The sequence below is a fragment of the Lissotriton vulgaris genome, chromosome 5, assembly GCF_964263255.1.
Source record: "Lissotriton vulgaris chromosome 5, aLisVul1.2, whole genome shotgun sequence".
Lineage (NCBI taxonomy): Eukaryota > Metazoa > Chordata > Amphibia > Caudata > Salamandridae > Lissotriton > Lissotriton vulgaris.
Window position 1 is genome coordinate 1,045,900,525 of NC_141693.1, and position 19,505 is coordinate 1,045,920,029.

Sequence of the window (19,505 nt, forward strand, 5' to 3'; positions counted from 1 at the left end):
TGCAATCTAGCAGCAACATCTATTCCATCAAAGAGAAGATGGTTAGAATATGACACAATCCTCAAATTGACTACAGAGGTTGATAAATCTCGCTCTTTTATAAGATATGCGTACTACGAGTTAATGTTTCTCTTAGATTACCTTTGTAGATTTCCAATGGCTCCACAATATTTAAATTCCTAGAACCATTTGTGCTCACAGATAAAGATTGTCAAAGAGTGCCTAATAGTATTGCTACATTCATGTTTTTACAATGTTAAGTTCAAAATATTGTCTGTTAGTTGAATGAAAAATGTTCAAAAAAAGAAGTATAGGTTTTGTGTAACTAATTGTGTTTCTTTTATCGATTAGAATGTTTGTCCTGATGAAGGTGTAAATACAAATACCGAAACGCTGCGTCAACAACTTACATTTTTATCTCTTCTTGTGTGGTTTGACAAATTATTAACTTTTTATCTGAAATGTATGGCACTTTTTTCATGTGTTAAATATTGTTTTTATATGAATAAATTGTACAAGTTTTCTTAATTTTGCAGTGTTTTCATGTAATAATTGCCTTACTAGTATCTACCATATGTGAGAATGTGGCACTAATGGGTTCTTGAGCAATTAGTGGATGCCTACATAGTTTTTTTCCATTCTGGAAATATAGGGACCTGTTCCATTTTGTATACTTATTTCTCCTTGTCCCCAATTGGATTCAAAAGGAGACCTCCTTATTTTTTGGTATTGAATATAAAAACAGGTTCACCCAAAATGGGGGCAACTTGAGTGCTCTGCCTGGCTGAGAAGTAGACTTGAGGGCCAAGCTCTTCTCTTTGCTTGACGTCTTACTGCCTGGGGTGGCCGATTACACCCCCCCCCTCCAAAATGCACTACATAGTACTGCCTGAATCAAACATTCGATCTGCTCTAAAATTGTTGACAAGGTTCTGACAGCCAGAGTAACATAAATGTCTGCTTATTTAAGTGCTTAATTGTTGCCTTTATTAAAAAAAGCATAAAAGAAGGTAAACAGTTCAAATGTAGGACCTGACCACACTTTATTGAGTTTGTAACCAGGAAATCCAGAAGCAGAGGAGAATCAACTTGAAATCAAGAAGCAGTTTTTATGGATTAGACCACACCACGAAAGCTCTCTTGGGGCACGGGTACTGGCACCGGATCTTCCTGTACGACGCTCCATGGATGCAGTGGCGTAGCAAGGTCAGGAGGTACCCGGTGCGGAAAATTTCTAGTCACCCCCCCCACCTCCTGAGTTCATACTGCAGAGACAGACTTTGTCAGAAAGAAACACCCCCCCTTCCTTATCCATACACTCTCCACCATTATGTCACCCCCCTCCCCCCAGTGATGACACCCGGGGCGGCCCGCACCCACCTTCCTAAGCCGCTGCATGGATTCGCGCCTTTAGACTAATCCTACATGGTCTCATTAAATATAATGCACCGAGTGGGCAGGACTTGGCCTGCCAGTGAATCGCAGTTCAGCAGGTATTAGTCTTTGAATATGATGAAAATGAACAGGATCATGCAAAAAGTGATCAACAGCTTGTCTGGATAGAAGCAAGTGGTTATTTTTTGGCATTTAAGAGTGATAAAGACCTATTTCCCATTGTTGTTACCTCAGGCAGAGTAGGGAGAGGCCTTTTCATATTTGACAAAATAAATATATATCTCACATTAAATTGTACTTCACAATGTAGGTTAATCTTGTGCTTGGCAGAGTGCGGCCAAAATGATAAGCCCAGAATTCTTTGAGCACAGATCTCTTTCTACTGCTTTAAAGTCATTTGTTTATTAACAAGAGCAGCGAAATGTAACCACTTTATTGTACACACACACACACACACACACACACACACACACACACACACACCACTAACACGGATGCATCACTGCAGTCAAGAAACATGGTTTTAGAGTTAGATCACCAAGTTGAAATATCTTGATTAGCTCTCATCTCATTTAAATAAACGTTCTCTCTGGGAAGAGATCTGTCCACTCACAGCAGAAAGTGAGTGGCTCAGCAGGCTTCACTTTGCTTGAAATACTGTACAACAGATTTGTGAGGGTCCTGATGGATACCTGAGATTTCAAGTAAGTCGAACATGTCTCAAATACAAAAAACAGAAAAAGCCTTGCAAACACCAAATAGCTCCATCCTCTAGCCACACCCCATAATGTCCCTTCGGTGGCACGTACTGAGGCACTTATTCATCCAGCACATACTTGCCATACTCTGAGTCTTCGGTAAATCACTTCTTTTCCCATCAGGGAGCAGCTAAAGGCATGGACCATTTGTGAGAAATAACGGAACAAATTGACCACAACCCATCAGACAGTCAGAACTGGAACAAATCCTTATCGTCGACAGCACAAGCCACTGTGAAATGATTCTGGATGTTTTCCCATCAAAAGATGTTCGATCACGCATCTCCACTCCAGTCCTACATTTCCAGTTCAATCTACACAAGTTGAGAAGGATGGAACTTCATGTCCAAGTAAAACAATTGACAATACACACTCTATTTCTTTGGTTTTGGTTCTGTTTCCGCAGGGGGCTGCTTCAGTTGCACAAGGTTATCCTCCTTCACTTTCTTCAGCCTTGGCTTTGCTTTGGGTGGTGAAAAGGTGAGTGAGGATTTTTGGAACTCCAAAGGGAAAACTCCTACGTCTCCATCAAACCTGTTCTTTGCCACCTGCAGATATCGTTTCCCTGGGCCAGTGACCAGCTTCCTGTCCTGCAGGATCAACACATTGTCAGCCTCTTGGCTGGCCTGTGGCATAAAGAGAATGGTTGAAAATGTTAGTGTCAGGGATGCGTCAGCTTGTATCTATAACTGCAGGTTAGAGTTTGCCCTCTAGACTTACGCTAACCTGCAGCACACTAGGACGCCTTTCTCAATTACAACTTAAACAGAATCAGTAACAGAAGTACACCAAAACACCATAAACTGTGACTGTGAGACTTAACACACTCATTGTGCTTACCACAAAGCTATAAATGCTGGTGCTCACCAAAGTGAGAACATTTTATTGGACTCACGCACACAAACCTTATGGCATGTGCGTCCACATTTTTAGGTTCGCCACCGGCCTGGACACCACTGCTCCTGAAGAAAGCCACCAAGCATACATTGATTGGGTGAAACATGTAGACCACTTTTGGATGTGTGAGACCATTTTTCTCTCCTTCACATCCACCATTGTTTTTAATCCTGCCCCAGGAACCCGCTATTAACCCCTTGAGTGCTTGTGACGAGCTCAGCTCGCCATGAGGCACAGTGGAGCTGCACTCATGACGAGCTGAGCTCGTCACGGCCGTTGGAACGTTCGCATGTGGGGATAATTTCCACGCTGTGCTGAACGTTCCAAAACAGGTGTGGCTGTGATGAGCTCAGCTCGTCATGAGTGCAGCTCCACTGTACATCATGACGAGCTGAGCTCGTCAAGCACAGCCGCGCCGCGTGTGGCCCCCGCACAGCGGGGGGAAAACACCCTGCAGTGAAGGGGTTAAAGTCATCCTGATTAGGTAGTGTATTCTCAAGGGAGTTTTAAAATCACACTCACTAAATTCACATTTTCACAAAGAAAACCCCCTAGTCCGCTGGAATCCGGCGTCGCAGCACACCTAGGATGCATTTGGCACTCTAGGTGGGAACCAGATGATGAAGCATGCCACCAACTAGGTTGGTAGGTGAGGGTTCGTCTAAAAACATAATGGGTTTTGTTCGAGAGAGACTACTAAAAGTAGACTAGATGCAGGCTGAATGACATGCTATCCAGGTCGTTCTTGTTGTTTGCTATGAAAATATAATATACCAAGCTTTTAAAACAAAATTATATATTGGCCAAGTATGAACGCAAGGCTGAGAACTCAGGTCTACTGGGTCCACATCTCCAGACTCAGCTACTTGTCCACATTCCCTCCCAAACTTGTCCAATGTGAAGTTAATAACGGAGTCTTCTTTTTTTAATTATATCGTGGATATTAATATAGTGAGTGTAAGCGAATGCTGAGGTCTTAGCTGGCAGAGAGGTTGTCAGCGCAAATAATTGGTTAGTTAAGAGAATAGTCATGGTGTAATAATCTCAAATCACTCTGATGCCTTCAGATGGAAGAGTATGAAAGAGATAGAAAGGGAGCCTACAAGCTGCGGGAAACATCATTTACCACGAAGGCATTACCACTAATAACCTTTACCACGTGACACTTACCACGCAAACTTCTTTACAACGAGGGTGCCTTCCACGACGTCTTTACCACGGGCTGGGGGGGGGGGGGGGCGTGGTATTCCTTCAAGTCGTTCTGCGTGGGCTTGGGGGGGCAGGGGGGGGGGCTCGGAGGGGGGCTGGGGGGGGGGTCTCCCCCCAAAAAAACAAACAAAGGAGCGGATTACATAAATTAAAAAAAACGAACTTCAGTACCGCCGAAGAAAAAGGAAAGTGCCTCCCCCAAAGACGTGCCGTGTACGTCAAAAAAGCAGTCCTTTTTTTATTTTGGTATACGTGTTTTGACGCTTGTTTCCATGGAGGATGGAAGTAAGGGCTCGTAGAGAAAGACGTGCAGGTAAGACGTTTCTACGCGTAGTAAAATCCTACGTTGTAAATACCAGCGTGGTAAAGCCACTTGCGATGTAAACATCGCGTGGTAAAGCCATGCGTGGTAATTGAAATCGTGGTATAATCATATATTCACAAGCTGCACCCAGCAACAGCATCACAAACATTTAAAACATGCATATGCGTAGCATAGCCACTTCCTGAGAAAACATCTAGGAGAGGAATTGGCAAGTGTACTAAATAGTTTTTTATTTTTTTACGCGTATAATACATTTCACACTGACGTGTGTGATTGAGTGCTATGAAATTGGAACCAGACACTCACTATATGTAGTACAAACTAGCAGTAACATGAAGCGATTGCTGGATTTAAAGGTTCCAACAGCAGAACTGATGAAGTGTCAAATCACAAAAAGTGTGAGGAGAGTGGTGTGTGACCAGAATTGCAAGCACATGCTGCATATCCCTCATATACAGTGTTGGTAGTTAAAGCTCCAAATATTTATGATCAGTTTTGCCAAACGAAGTACAATTTTGTAAGTAATAACTGATATTTTAATTATATCCTGCAATGCTTTTGAGAATCGAAAGGTGCACCTATGCACTGGTATTGGGCAGTCGGGTTGGATCCACCTGAATCCACAAGGGCATTCAATGACTCTTTTTAGACTAAGTGTTAGACTTACTTGAAACGGACAGTCTTTGTTGGAGTTTAGTTATTTGGGACTCATTTTTAATTCTGCCGGAACTTGGCACACTCAAGTGACTTCTTGTCGCTTAGAGCTTAGCATATCAGCGGGAGCTGTTTTTAGTCCCTCATTCAAAGGTAATATTTCTCCCTTGTTAAAAGTGTACAATGCCCAATATATCCCTGGAGCAGTATACAGGGCAGGGGTCTGGGGTCACCAAAATGCTCTTTTACTTCAGACTAAGGAAAACCATATCTGTTGCAGGTTTTTACATCTTCCCCCAACAGATACTAGTTATATTATCCATGCAGTGCTTGATCAGCAATATATAGAGGACACAGTCCATTTGGCACCCCTGTTGTTTTGGAGTGGTATCTGGTTAAATCCCCATGCCAAACTAGGCATTATTTTGGACTGTCTCGCCTTGGATAAAGGACGCGCCGTTCCTTGGCTGAGTTATATCTCTGATACTTTGAAGGCTTTGGGGTTGTCAACTCAGTGTTGGTCACCTACAGCCATAAAGAAAGAGGATAAATTAATGGTGAAGTGTTTATATCTCCAGTTTCTAGGGAAAGAAGATTTGCATTGGAGAGTACGTAAATCACAGTGTTACATTATTAAAGGTTGCTTACTTCACTTGAACCAGTTTTTTATGCTGGCCTCGAACTAACCCATTGGGAGCAATCATTGCTCTTACAGTTCAGGTCTAACACTGTTAGGCATCATTTATGTTTTACTGTCTCTTGTTTTAATTTGGGGAGTTCTGCAATATTTTGCCCTTGTGACAACCTCTCTGAACAATCCTTGTCACATTCTATGCTTTTTTGTGCCTATTATAAACATGCACAAACGCACTTTCTTAACCCCTTCGACGCTCATGACGGAACGGTTCCGTCATGAGCACACCAGTTTTTAAGAACGTTCAGCACAGCGGGAAAATTCGCGCCGCGCTGAACGGGTTAAACCTCTGTTAAAAAGTCTTGGTTATCGTAGGTGTGCTGAAGCGTTACAGCACTTGCATTTGCTAAATACCTCGATTACCTATTATAGCCTGCCGTAGCGGGCTATACCAGCTATTTAAGGCCCGGACCCGCATTAAGGGCCAGAGCCGAAGGACTTTAACAAGGTAGAGGGACTTTAATAGCCGGTATAGCACTGCTACGGAGGGCTATAAGGCTATTAGAACATTCTGCCACTAGAGGGCGGAATGTTCTAACAAATAAAACAAAGGCTTCTCGAAGCTCAAGGGGATTTAAATCCGCTTGAGCTCCGAGAGGCCTTTGTAAAACGTTGGAATGTTGTTCTGCGGGCCTTTACCGGCCCGTAGAAGCAGAGAGCACTCCATTTTCTTCAATGGAGCTCCCAACATTCCAATGTTCTAATTTAGAATAAAGCTGCTATCGGAGCTAGGAGAACGAAGGAGGGCTAATTTATTATTCATGGATTCAATTAATTATTTTATCATGTATTTCTGGTGTGTGATTTTTTAAGTATTCACAGTTTTTATTGTTGTTTTTTGAGGTTTTAAAATTGATAATCTGTAAGTTTAATCATCTTATATGAGTACCTTATGTAATTACCTCTACTTGCCGATATTTATTCACGAAATATCTTGCTGCATCACTGATCTATGGTTATAGATGTCTGAATTGAGGTCTTCTCTTTTTTTAATGAAGCCGTTTTAGTCTTTTGTGTGATGTATTTTGCTTTTGTCTTTAATGGCCTGTTTGGCCGAATAAAAAAAATTACTGAATGGGACTAAGTGATAATATTAGTCACTTTCTTCCCATTGAATTCCTATTGAATTATTCTTGACCAATCAACATCAATGAGCATTTTCAAATCACACCACACCATTGCTTTGAGCATAAGATTTTAATTCAGGTGTAGACGCCATCCGGCAGCTCAACGCGGCTACTGCAATCATAGCTGGGAAAACGGTGCTGTGGCGCCCACCTTCTACTTTGCTCTATGCCCTTCACCAAGTCGTCCTCGTACACAGGGCCTCATGGGTTATAGTATAATGTTGTGCGCTTTTGCTGGTCTACTCAGAAGTACAGTGGATATGTCTTGATGATGGCCATAACAGGATCAGGCGAGGCAAAGGCCATTATATCTTCATGATCCTAATGTCCTGAAGGCAGGACATAGGTCTCATTCATATTCAGGAGCATCCTACAGAATCCTGAAGCATGGTCTGCCCCAACCTCTCTGTGCAGCACTAATCCCTTCCCTTGCAACATTTCATAAAATAAAGTACTAGGCAATGCTGCTGTACTACACATGAGCATTTGTAATTCACACAACGCAATAATTATTTGTAATACTACTGCATCCACAGGAAATGCTCTTCCTACATTAAACTGATTTAAGGAAAAATGAAAATCTTCAAGAAATGGTTCTGTTAATCGGCAGTTCAAGTACTGATTCATGTTAACATGAAGGCATGTGCCATGTTAAACATAATTTGGTATGTAAGGGAGATAAACTTGGTCACCCTAGAACCGGACCTGTAAAGCTAACGTTACCCTTGTATGTATCACATTGTGCCAGTGGACAGCTAAAATAGGTAGATCTTTGACACAGTAAAAGGCGGAAGCATTCCAAAATGAAATAAACTCAGCGAGGGACTGATTGACAGGGATACTTTGTGTTTGTCAGCATTTCAAATACATTAAAACACCAATCAGTAAGAAAACATACGCTGGTTAACTCCAACTAAGAACATGTCAAAGGTGACTTAACAGTCCTCGCGTACAGCACTTACCTGTCATAAAAAGGGTAAACAGCCTTTTCAATGCTGCCTTTACCACAGGTAAGTTTTTGTTCCTTTACCACGCACAGTAAGTATTGTTAAGATAAGTATATATCTTTATACAGGGTTTAGGGGTGGTTAGTGGTAAGGGTCATTTTAGGCTATGGAAGAGGCCAATGGAAAAGGGTAGTAAATGTCATTTTTGGCTATAAGGGTAATTTTAGGGTTTGCGGTGGGTAGTGGTAAATAGTGTAAGGTTAATTTTATGGTTAAGGGTTGGGTGGTGGTAAGGGTAATTTTAGGGTTTAGGAATAGGTAAGGGTAATTTTAGAGCTTAGAGGTGGGTAGTGGTGAAGGGTGGTAAGAGTACATTTAAAGTTTAGGGTTGGACAGTGGTAACGGAAATTTCAGGTTGGTAAGAGTATTCTTAGGGTTTAGGGGGTTTAGGGGGGGGTACTATTAAAGGTTGCTTAGGAGTAAAACAATTGTTTTAGGATGTGGCGTGCTCCCCCCCTAAAAAATTAATGTATATGCATACTGTCGTGAACAAGGTTGCCAGGAGCAACCAAAACATGTTGAATCAGTCACACGCGTCCAATTAAGGATTAAGAAACTCACTGAGGAGTGCCGTTGTATCCCCGTGTGAACGAGTGGATGCATTTTGCTAAATATATAAATATATTTTCTCTCTCTTTTCATCAGTTTCACTTATAATGCACGCCATGGCAAAGGATTCTGCATGGTAAAAGCATGTGTTGTACTCACATACATCCCACAAAAAGATATGTGGTGCAGGTTATCTTATAAATGCACAGATGCACAGGAACAAAGTGAATACTCAGGCGCCCTCAGTAACAAGTTTCAAGTCCTGCAAGAACTAGAGGATGACAGAGACCCAGTAGAAAGTCAGTGGAAGAAGTTCAAAGAAACAGGGACATCAACCTACCAGGAGGTACTGAGTCCCAAGAAACACTAGCCTAAAGAAAGGATCTCCACTGAGACTCTGCAAAATCCAAGGGAGAAAGGAAAATAAAGCTGAGGTCAACAACAGCTGAACAAGAGCAGAAAGAGCGAAAGCTCAAGGCAAATACACCATAACCAACAAGAAAGCAAAGACAAGCATAAGCGCAGATTTATCCAGGGTCTTGCCAAAGAAGCCCAGGAAGCAGCAAGCCATAGAAACTTGAAAGAACTTTACAACATAACTCTCCGGCAGATACAGCAAGCCAGAAAGACATTTAAAAATAAAACTGGAAAGACCATCATTAGTTACGATGGCCAACAACTTGGATGGGTGGAGTATTTTGAAGAACTACTGAACCAGACTGTGCTTCAGTCTCCACCTGACATACAGCCAGCTGACAAGGATTTGCCTATCGACAATAGTAGACCAACCAAGGAAGAAAATCAGCAAGCCATCAGAAATCTGAGAAATGGGCAGGCAGCAGGACTGGGCAACATTCCTGCAGAAGCACTGAAGGCAGACATTGAAACACCAGTAGACATTACACCATGTTTGGAAGGATCTGGAAAGAGAAAAAGGTGCCATCAGACTGGAAGGAGGGATATCTCAATACGTTCCCCAAGAAAGGGGACCCCGAGTAACTGCGCAAACTAAAGAGGGATAACTTATCTATCAACCACAGGCAAAGTGTTCAACAGTCACCTTGAATAGAACGAACAAGCTGACGCTCAGTTGAGAGTCCAGCAAGCTGGCTTCCACAAAGATAGACCCTGCACAGACCAGATTGCAGCACTTCACTTCGTATCATCATTGAGCAGTCAATGGAATGGAACTCCCCCCTCTATCTCAATTCCATTGACTATGAGAAGGCATTTGACAGCATGGGCAGAGAGATCCTTTAGAAACTCCTCCTTCACTATGGTGTGCCAGATAAACTTGTAAGAATCATCAGGAACTCCTATGAGGGAAAACTCTGCAAGATAGTCCATGGAGGTCAACTCACAGAAGCCTTCCAAGTGAGGACTGGAGTCCGCCAGGGTTTTGGCTCTCGCCTATCCTCTTCCTACTGACAGTAGACTGGATCATGGAAATATCCATAGCAAGGAGAAGAAATGAGATCCAGTGGACAGCTTGGACGCAGCTCAACGACCTGGACTTGGCAGATGACCTGGCCCTACTCTACCATACACATCTGCAGATGCAAGAAAACACTGACAATGTGGTAGCCACATCAGCAAGACTTGGCCTCAACATCCACAGGTGCAAAACCAAGATCCTGAAGGCTAACACAACCAGCACAACTGCAGTCACTCTTGGAGGTGATGCACGGGAAGAGGTTGAGACCTTCACCTATCTGCTTCATGTCACAGACAAGCAGGGTGGCACAGATGCTAATGCCAAGGCAAGAATTGTCAAATCAAGGGCTGCCTTCATTCAGCTAGGAACATTTGGAGATCCAAAGACCTGATACTGCAAACCAAGATCAGGTCTTTTAAAACCAACAATAAAATTGGTCTTCCCTTTATGGAGCAGAACCTTCGAGAGCAACAGTGAACACCAACTACAAAGTCTAGACCCTCATCAACACCTGTCTGAGGAAAACCCTCCAAAACCACTGGCGAAACACCATCAGCAACAACGACCTACGACGCAGACATTACAACCCCATGCTTATGAAGAAATCATGAAAAGAGGCTTGGGATACATAGGCCACAGCCTCCGCAAGCCCACATCAAACACCGGAAGGCAAGTCCTGGCCTGGAACCCTCACGGAAAAAGGAAAAGAGGAAGGCCAAAAAACACCTAGGACCGAGGCGTCAAGGCTGAGTGGAAGGAGTTGGGTTACACCTGGAGTCAGACTGAAAGAAAAGCCCAGGACATAAGATGGCTGGAAAGTCCTGGTTTATGGCTTTTACCCCAGGAGGGGAAGTAGGCATAAGTAGGTAGTAAGTAAGATACCTTATAACTATCATAGTTACCTGTCACTGTAAAATATTAGGGGACAAAAAGAAACATTCTGTCTGTTTATCTTCACCTTCCTCCATGCCAAGGTGGCAAGGCACATCACTCAACGTTCCAACAAACAGAAATATTTTAAAATAGGTTCTCTTGAGACAGCAACTGCCACACCTGGGGAGGGAGTGAATGGAGAAAGAGAGAATGTGTGTGCGAGAGTGACAGACATGGAATTATTTTCACCTTGCGTTAAGCTGAAACTCCTCATAGCTTCCTTGATCTCAAGCTGAAGTTGTTTTGTTTGCTTCCCTCATACAACCCCCCACCCCCTCACTCTGTGGACAAATTATAGTACAACGGGAGAACACAACATGCAAAGCCTGTGTCATATTCTTTGGCAAGAGTGACCTCCAGTTGTATTAAGTCTGGATTAACTCAAAACAGAGAATTAGTAGTTGCATGGTAAAACCAATGGTTCTGAGTCAGGGTTGCCTTAACCCTTCAGCATGTACTTAATCAACCCAACTTCCAGCTGTATGGTCTGTACCAAGAAGATCTGCCTATAGAAAAGAAAGATTTTGAAATCTTGCCAGTTATTTTATTTAAATAACTACGTTTTCTGTGTGGAATACTTTCTACCCCACAGGTCCAATTTCTACAATTTAAGTAGACGAGGCGGTTACTGTGTTTGCAATGTACTTTATATTCTTAGAAGATCAGTTACATGCCAAATAGCTTTTCTCAGCAAGTGATACATATGGACCTAATAAGACAGACTCTGAAAGGCTGTCACTCCTAGACAGATAGAACTCGTATCTTTCCAATTTGATGGACCAAACTTATCAGCTGCATTGCATTGTTTTTCGTAAGTATAAGCACTCTGCTTTTATTTACATGTATCGTCAAATTATTTTGGAATATTCCGTTAATGTTTGAAGTACTTGTTAGCCTACTGGCATCTAGTCGAATATCTTAATATCATCTGCGTAAAGTAGGTTGCTCATTTTACAATCACCCAATTTTGGAGGGAACTTGATCTTTGCTTTTTCTAGCAATGATGAAAAACCATAACTACAAAGAGTAAAGCAGGGGGAATACAAACTGCAACCCTGCTTAAGGCACTTCTTTATTAATATTTATTGATCCCAGTCAGCACCCAGTAGAGTTTGCACAATGTATCTGTATGGAAACTGACCAGTCATTCAGGTATTCTGAGAATGTGCAGTTTATACCACAATCCTGAGCGCTCAACCCCACTAAAGGTTGTTTAAAAGTGGGCACGTGCAACAGCTGTAGTTTGACACCGAAGAGGTGAATATATTTCAATGATCAGGTTGAGGATTGTGATGTCTGAGTAAAAAGATTTTTTTTTTTTAAACCAGCTTGCTTTTTTTTCTAAAATGTCATTACCGTCAATCCACTTTGGAAAGTATTCTAAGATAAAGCTGCAGAATATCTCCCCAAATGCACCCTATAAGGACATGTGATAATGGTCTGAGTCTCATCTTTCGCACCTTATGAACTGGGTATAATATATTGACCCTCCATGATGGTGGTATGATACATCTGTTAACACACTTAACACACTGATAGTAGAATTAAGCCCCAGGCACTAACGTTTCTCATCAAGAAAGAGATCAGGCTTTCATCTCTATGGTACTCCTTTTAACAACCTAGTGAGGAAGAAAGGCAGAATGGACCCACTGGGATTCTATCCTGTGACTTCTGGGTTGAACACAATATCTGCAGCACATGCATTAGTTGAAAGAGCAATCAGACCCGACATCAGTTTAATCAGATAACAACCTGTTGACCTTTTAGTAAGTTTATAAGAATGTATATTTAGAAGGCAACCTTTTCCAGAGCCCGATTTTCGGAAATCCAGGTAAATCGCTTCAACAAGTTGAAACTCTGGTCTGAGGGTTCTCACTGGTCAAAAAAAGCTTTTCAACTTGGAATTGTTCATTTCTAAAAGGTGATATATGTACTGCCAAGTATTAACCTATGCAAACAGGGACGGGATTGCACATCTTCAAGTAGAAAGCTACCAAGGTAGCTCAGTGACTTGTGCACCTGCTGTGTAGTCTGATGGCTACAGGTTCAAATTTCAGCAGGGCTGACAGTCTTTCTTCTGTTTTAGGTCAATGGAAGAGCATTATCAGGTATGTAGTATAAATAATCATCTCTTATGATGGAAAACAGTTTTAAATCAGCTCTGCATAAAAATGATAAATATTACTTCTGTTACAACTAAGGTTACAATCTAGGGATGTGGACTTTTATCAAATATATTCTGGTCTAAGGGATGAGCTACTTCAAATCAATTTGTCCAATTTGCGCCATGCAATTATGGCAGAGGTCTCCCAATATCGGAGCTCTGAAAACAGCTGTCTTATTATGCAAGGGATCTTATTATGCCAATGTTTAGAGCAAGTCGGACACTTTTCTGATTATACTAGACCCGGAGTATGCCAGGGCTCTCTATATGTCAGATCTTTGAATTTACATATACTCTGCCTGTGCAGAGACACTGTTCGTGTATGGGCTCTGTATAATCCAGCTTATTGTTCTCAATGTGCCAGCATCTTCATTATGCAGGGCTTTTGATTACAGCAGAGTTCTTCTTGATATACAATTGTATTCACAAAACAATTTCTCTGTTTCTAACTTTAATTCCTGATGAAGGCCCATGTGAATTGCTCTTGCAAGTTTACTTATAAGCGTTCACACAATTTCACTCTGGCAAATTTACTTTCAAGCGTTCACTCAATTTCACAAATGTTATCGAAGTAAATCCAGATTATGCTTGTCATTCAGTGATCAGGCTGCCAACTGAAGATCAAAGAGACCGCCAACAGTCTGACATTCTCCACTTGAGCAAAATGTGTAATTCTTGGGCATATCACTTTATTTCATGATGCCTTGTTTGCCATTACTGTGAACAAATACTAAGGAGTATATTAATGAGAAGACATTGACAATGTCATTGTTAATCAATGTGTAAGATGCCAAGAGTCAAAATGTTATGGGGTTGATTCTAAGTAACACATTTTCCAGGGTGGCAGCGGAATCCCCTCCCAATAAAATGCGATGTTATCAAAAAAAGCTTTTCTCAACGGGGGAGGATTGGGGGGGGGGGATTTCTTTCTCCTGGAGAAGAAAAAAATGTAAACAAGTGAATTTGCAGCTTGTTAAACAGATTTTTGCATGAGCAAACACATGAATGAATATTTGCTCATGTGAAAATGGAATTCATAAAGGTCTGGATACAGACCTAAAGGTGGACGTCTGATTTGCTTTAGCAATGGGCCCCTAACCTATTTTCACATGTTTCTTATAATAGTTTTACGCTGTTTCACCATAAAGCATGTTTTATTTAATGATGGCTCTAATGGAATTTAAACTTGTCTTTAAAAATTGCACAGTAATTTGGGAAAATTGCAACATTTTGCAAACATGTGAACACACTTATATCGGAACCACTGTCGGTAACGCAAACTAAGCCTAGAGTTCATTGTATTTCCCTAAATCGCTTGTTACAACGATAAAGGGTTTGAATAATGAACCATATGTTCAATTTTGAACATCTTCTGTATGTGGATATGCACCTTTCCTGAGCAGCGCACTATCCTCTTTGTCAGCCAAAGGGTGTGTTGCAGGGGGATGCGACTATCTGATCAGTGGACAAATGAAACCTTGTTGTCCTTGAAATATGTTCTCAGCTATGGGCTTTAGAGTTCCCCACCGTTGCAATCCTAGCTATACTGACGATGTGCCTAAAACGCAGTAGGCGAACCAGATTGTGCTAAAAAAAAAAAAAAAAAAAAATTTAAAATCCATTCGCTAAGCAAATGTTTACATTTCAAAGCTTCTTACTTTTGCAGATCCAAAAATTGATGCAGTTTGGAGATCTTTGTCATCTTCCTCTTTTCGGGGATGTATTACCAGGGTCACATGACAATTATTATCCGTAGCAAATTTCCTGAAGGCACCAACAGTGTAATCTTGAACAGCAATCCTGTAAACCAATAAACAATTGCCATCAGGCGAGTCAACTTCTTTGGCAGGAGAGCATAAGAACACTGTACATAACACGAAGATAGATTAAAATGCTAAGAGGTCATCAATATTAAACGGAGATGCACAAAAATAATTACTTACATAGGTCCACATGAAAGAAAATTAGAAATAGCAAGTTCCTAATTGAAAATTCCTGTGAATAGTAATTAGGAAAATGCTATTTAAAATGCATGAAACTCTTAAGTTTCATTTGCGATTCCCAGTGGGTCGCAAATAGACCTACCTCATGAATATTAATGAGGTAGGTTTCAGTTTGTGGTCCAATGGGAATCGCTAACATCACGGGGATGGTGGCCTGCGGGGGCTCAGCTGACCACCATGTCATTGCTTTTAATTAAAGCAGTCCTTTTAAAAAAAAGTTTTTTTTAATGCAGCCCGTTTTCCTTACAGAAAAACGGGATGCATTTAAAAAACATGGGACCACTGCCTGCTCTTAACAAGCATTTACAATGCAATGGTCTCGGAATTATTAAAGGTAGAGCTATTGGCATTGCTCATGACCTTTTTTTAAAAATCATAAATAAATGGCATTGTCATTTACACTGCCAATAGCTTAATCGCTCGCATATGCATGACCTATTGCATTTACACCCACACAGAGCCACACACACACACAGAGTCACATAGAGCCACCCACACACACCGAGCCACCTACACAGAGCCACCCTCACACAGACAGAGCCACCCACACAGAGCCACCTACAAAACAAGAAAAATTAGTGCAATCAGGGGGCAGAACGCCTTCATCTGTCGAATCCCCCTCTCCCACCCGGCCCCACCGCCCCACCGCTCTTACCTGAACGGGCCGCTCCTGGTACCAGTGTCTGCCCAGCTAGTATCCACAGTACCAGTGTTTGCCCCGCCAGTACATTCAGTACCAGTGTATTCTCCGCCAATACCCTCAATACCAGTGTTTGCCACACCATTACCTGTCTGCCAGGCGCGGTGCGTCCATTGGGGCCTGGGGGCGTAGCCCCCCCGCCAGCCCGCAGCTCCCTCGGCATTTCTGTTGAAAGACGCCAAGGCAGGAGAACTGACATTCCAATCATGTCAGTCAGCATGACATCACATCGCCCACCCCCTTCAGAGTCTGAAGGGGGTGGGCGGGGTGGAGTCATGTTGACTGACATGATGATGTCACCAGGGCAAGCAACACAAGTACGCATGAGTGGGGACGGAGGGTGAATTTTTTACCCGTGCCCACGCATGCACACTTACGTTTGCGCTTTTTTGCGCATGCCCATTAGGAGCCCTTTGGGCTCCTAATGGGCGTGCTGTGGGCGAAGAGAAACCTGTGCCCCAAGCGCCAGGATTGGCTGCGAGGGCTGCCAGTCTCCATTTGTGCCGTGAGGCGCCAAGGGGTCGGGGAACAGAGGTGGCGTGGACCCGGACCGGCGGTAACTGAGGTAAGTTTTGTTTTTTACATTTAATATAATATAGTCAGCACCAGGCCAGGGCTCTCTCCAGGAGCACATGCACATCACAGGATTCCTGGCAACGAATGAAGTAGAGGAAATGGAGAGAATAGATAAGATAGGGTCGTAGTGAAAGAGATACACCGCAGCGACCCAGAGAGGGGGAGGCAAGAAAATGGGGTGGGGAGGAGGGGTTAATAGGGGATTGGAATAACAGTGTATGTCCTCGTTGTTCAGTTTTTTTTCATCCCATTGTAGCGAGCAAGCATCTCTTCTTTGTGCTCAGACGGGGTCACTCACGCATGCCCCCCCCCTTGCCATAAGAGGTGCCGGGAGAGTGCCACTGCTGGGGGGCGAGGCCTTTCTGGCAGGAACCACACCACAACCCTCGAGTTCCAGCACACTGCAGCCCCCACCACCGGCAGTCACCTTCCACATCTGCTCACCTGGGTGTCACCTGCATCGCCTCTGGGCCCCCTCAGCGTGCTCCCCCAAAGTTCAGCAAGTCTGAGGGGGCAGCATGCCAGCAGAGGTTGGGGGCCACGGCACCCAAGAACTGCAGGCCTCCCAGAGTGGCTGTTATATCCACGGTGCTGCGCAGCCAACAAATGATGAATGGAACATTCTAGCGCGGCCCTTCTAATGAGGAAAACCTCACGGAGCATTTTAATTCCCATTTCTCTTTTCACAGCAGAAAAGTAAATCTGTTTATACTGATAAAGTTAACTGTTCGCGACCGGTTCATATAACTCACAATGTTGATATTTTCAGGAAAAAAACGAACATTAGGTTAACGCAGGCCTGTAAATTTCCCAGAGGCTAGTTAAATTATGCAAACTTCCATAATAAGGAAAGTAATGTGTGGAAATACGCTATGGGAAAATCACTGCATTTAAGCAGACCAGGAATCCATTAACTTAATTTTGCTAGTTCGTATTTTAATAATAATCATGCTAAATTCATGTGCCACTTTAGATAGCGCGTCTGTGTTTTCTGAACACTGTAACACACATACCTTACTATTATTGAATTTAAAGGTTCTCAATTGACTGGCCCTGGCAGGATGGGAGGCAGAGTTGGCCCTGCCGGATGTGGTCTTGTGCCTTTTATGTTACAGCAGATGACAGCATTGCACATTTGGCTTATTGAGCAATCTTGCCGGCTTAGGTGTTCACCGTGTGCCTCACAGCTTATGTTCTCTACTAAAACAAAACAAAAGGATTGGTGGGTGAGAATGCTAAGAGTTGTGCTAATGTAAGGAGAATGCTAAGACTGAGAATGCAGAAAATAAGAGTCGTGGTTGACTGGCAATATGGTGAGAAAGAAGAGAGAAACACTGATAGGTAGAGAATGTTTAGATCAAGGGACCATGAAAGCAGAGGAGGAAGTGAGGCAAGACCGAGAATGCAGAGAGGACAGAGCTGGACTGGTAATGTAGAGTCAGATGGCAGAGATATCCTTGCCAAACAGAGAACAAGATACTACATCTATAGTGAGAGAGAGAGCTGCATTGTAAGAATGGACTTAAACTTAACCTGTACGGGGAAGGCACAGCTAAGAAAATAATACAGGCAGGAATTTAGACTAAATACGATTGGTGTAAAGTGGGCAGATGACAGATGAAACCGAGTATGAGTGGGGAAGCGAAGGTAGGTCTGTGTTAAAAGTGTAGAGACACACTCTCGCTCGCAACGGTGCAGTATGCAAATCAGTTTACGCCCAACTACTTTCCAATGTCACCATCCGCCCCTGCTGTCTGCTCTGTCAATACCCTTAGTACCAGTGTTTGCCTCACCATTACCTGTCTGCTCTGTGAATACACTCAGTACCAGTGTCAATACCCCCAGTACCAATGTTTGCCCCACCAGTACCCTCAGTAACAGTATCTATCCCGCCAGTACCCTCAAGACCAGCGTCTGCCCCTCCAGTACTTCTAATCCGGAATCAACACCAGTGTGGCGCGGCCGCGGGTCCAAGACACATTGTCGAAACCCTCTGAGCTGCACTGAGTTGCGCTGATGTCACTTCCCAACAATCTTCTCTGTTTTGGCTTTTCTCTGGAGTTTCCTTCGCGGTTCGTCGCAGAAGGGTCGGCTGCGCCAGCACGGACAGCACCTGGAGGGGACTGGGGTAATAAGATGTATTTTACAATCAGCCAGTTATCAGGGGAGGACCAGGGCGCCGTATCTTTACACAGAAGTGGATGTTCCCCTTAGGATGGGAGGCTTTCCTGCGCGCCGGGAGCGTGTTTAATGGTGTGTGCACGGCGGGGGCCTCTCCCTAATAGAGAGTTCACCGGTGCGCTCCCACTTGCCCTTGATTGGCTCTTTCCAACCTGCGCTTCTCGGCTCTGCCACTTCAGTGTAGGATGCTGCGCTCAGCCCCACATATCTGTGGAAGGAAGGCGAGGATCCGCGGAGAGCTGACTGCGGTGGGCTCCGAAGGACCCAGTGACCCAGGGGCAGGGGCGTGCGAACCCAGAGGGAGCTCGGCCGGCCAGTCCAGTGCGCACCCGGGGACTGTGAACTGAGGCTTCTCTGGCATCTGTGCCAGGTCCGCGGAGCTACACGAGTGCGTCTGGCATTTGTGCCAGGTCCGCGGAGGTACGCGAGTGCCTGGGAACCTCGGGAAGCTGTGGGTGGTCCCGGGAGAGTGGGGTGTTAGAGCCCTAGGGGGAGCTGTGTCTGTTTTAGGGTCTTTCGAGAGCTGTGGGTACAGGCGCTTCAGAGAGTTGAAAGTGTCAGGGCGCTAGGGAGAGCTCCGAGAGCTAATGTCCTATTGGGTAACTGTGGGTGCCAGGGTCATCGGACAAATGTGAGTGTCAGATTTCTAGAGCGTGCAGTGGTTGCTAGGGCGCTAGGACACTGCGAGCGGCAGGGGCCACAGAAGATTGTCAGTGCCAGGGCCTCAAGAGAGCTGTGCGTGCCAGGGCTCTCAGAACTCTTAATATCGCGACCCTCTGAGACCAGCCAGTGCCAGGGCCCTCGGAGAGCTATGAGTGCCAGGGCCCCAAGAGAGCTGTGAGTGTCAGGATCCTCAACGAGTTGTGAGTGTCAGGGCCCTCAGGGAGCTGTGAGTGCC

General features: G+C 43.8%; 1 protein-coding gene across 1 annotated transcript in view; it reads right to left on the reverse strand.

Annotated features, from left to right (window-relative positions):
• Positions 1–1,813: 1,813 nt before the first annotated feature.
• The window catches only part of TWNK (twinkle mtDNA helicase), a 116,269-nt gene continuing 98,577 nt past the window's right edge, over positions 1,814–19,505 (reverse strand). Inside the window, exons 4-5 of the mRNA XM_086922679.1 lie at positions 14,806–14,947; positions 1,814–2,779 (exon numbers count right to left, since the gene is read on the reverse strand). Coding sequence (XP_086778805.1) covers positions 2,528–2,779; positions 14,806–14,947 — 394 coding nt within the window. The 3' untranslated portion in view covers positions 1,814–2,527. The remainder of the gene's footprint in view (positions 2,780–14,805; positions 14,948–19,505) is intronic.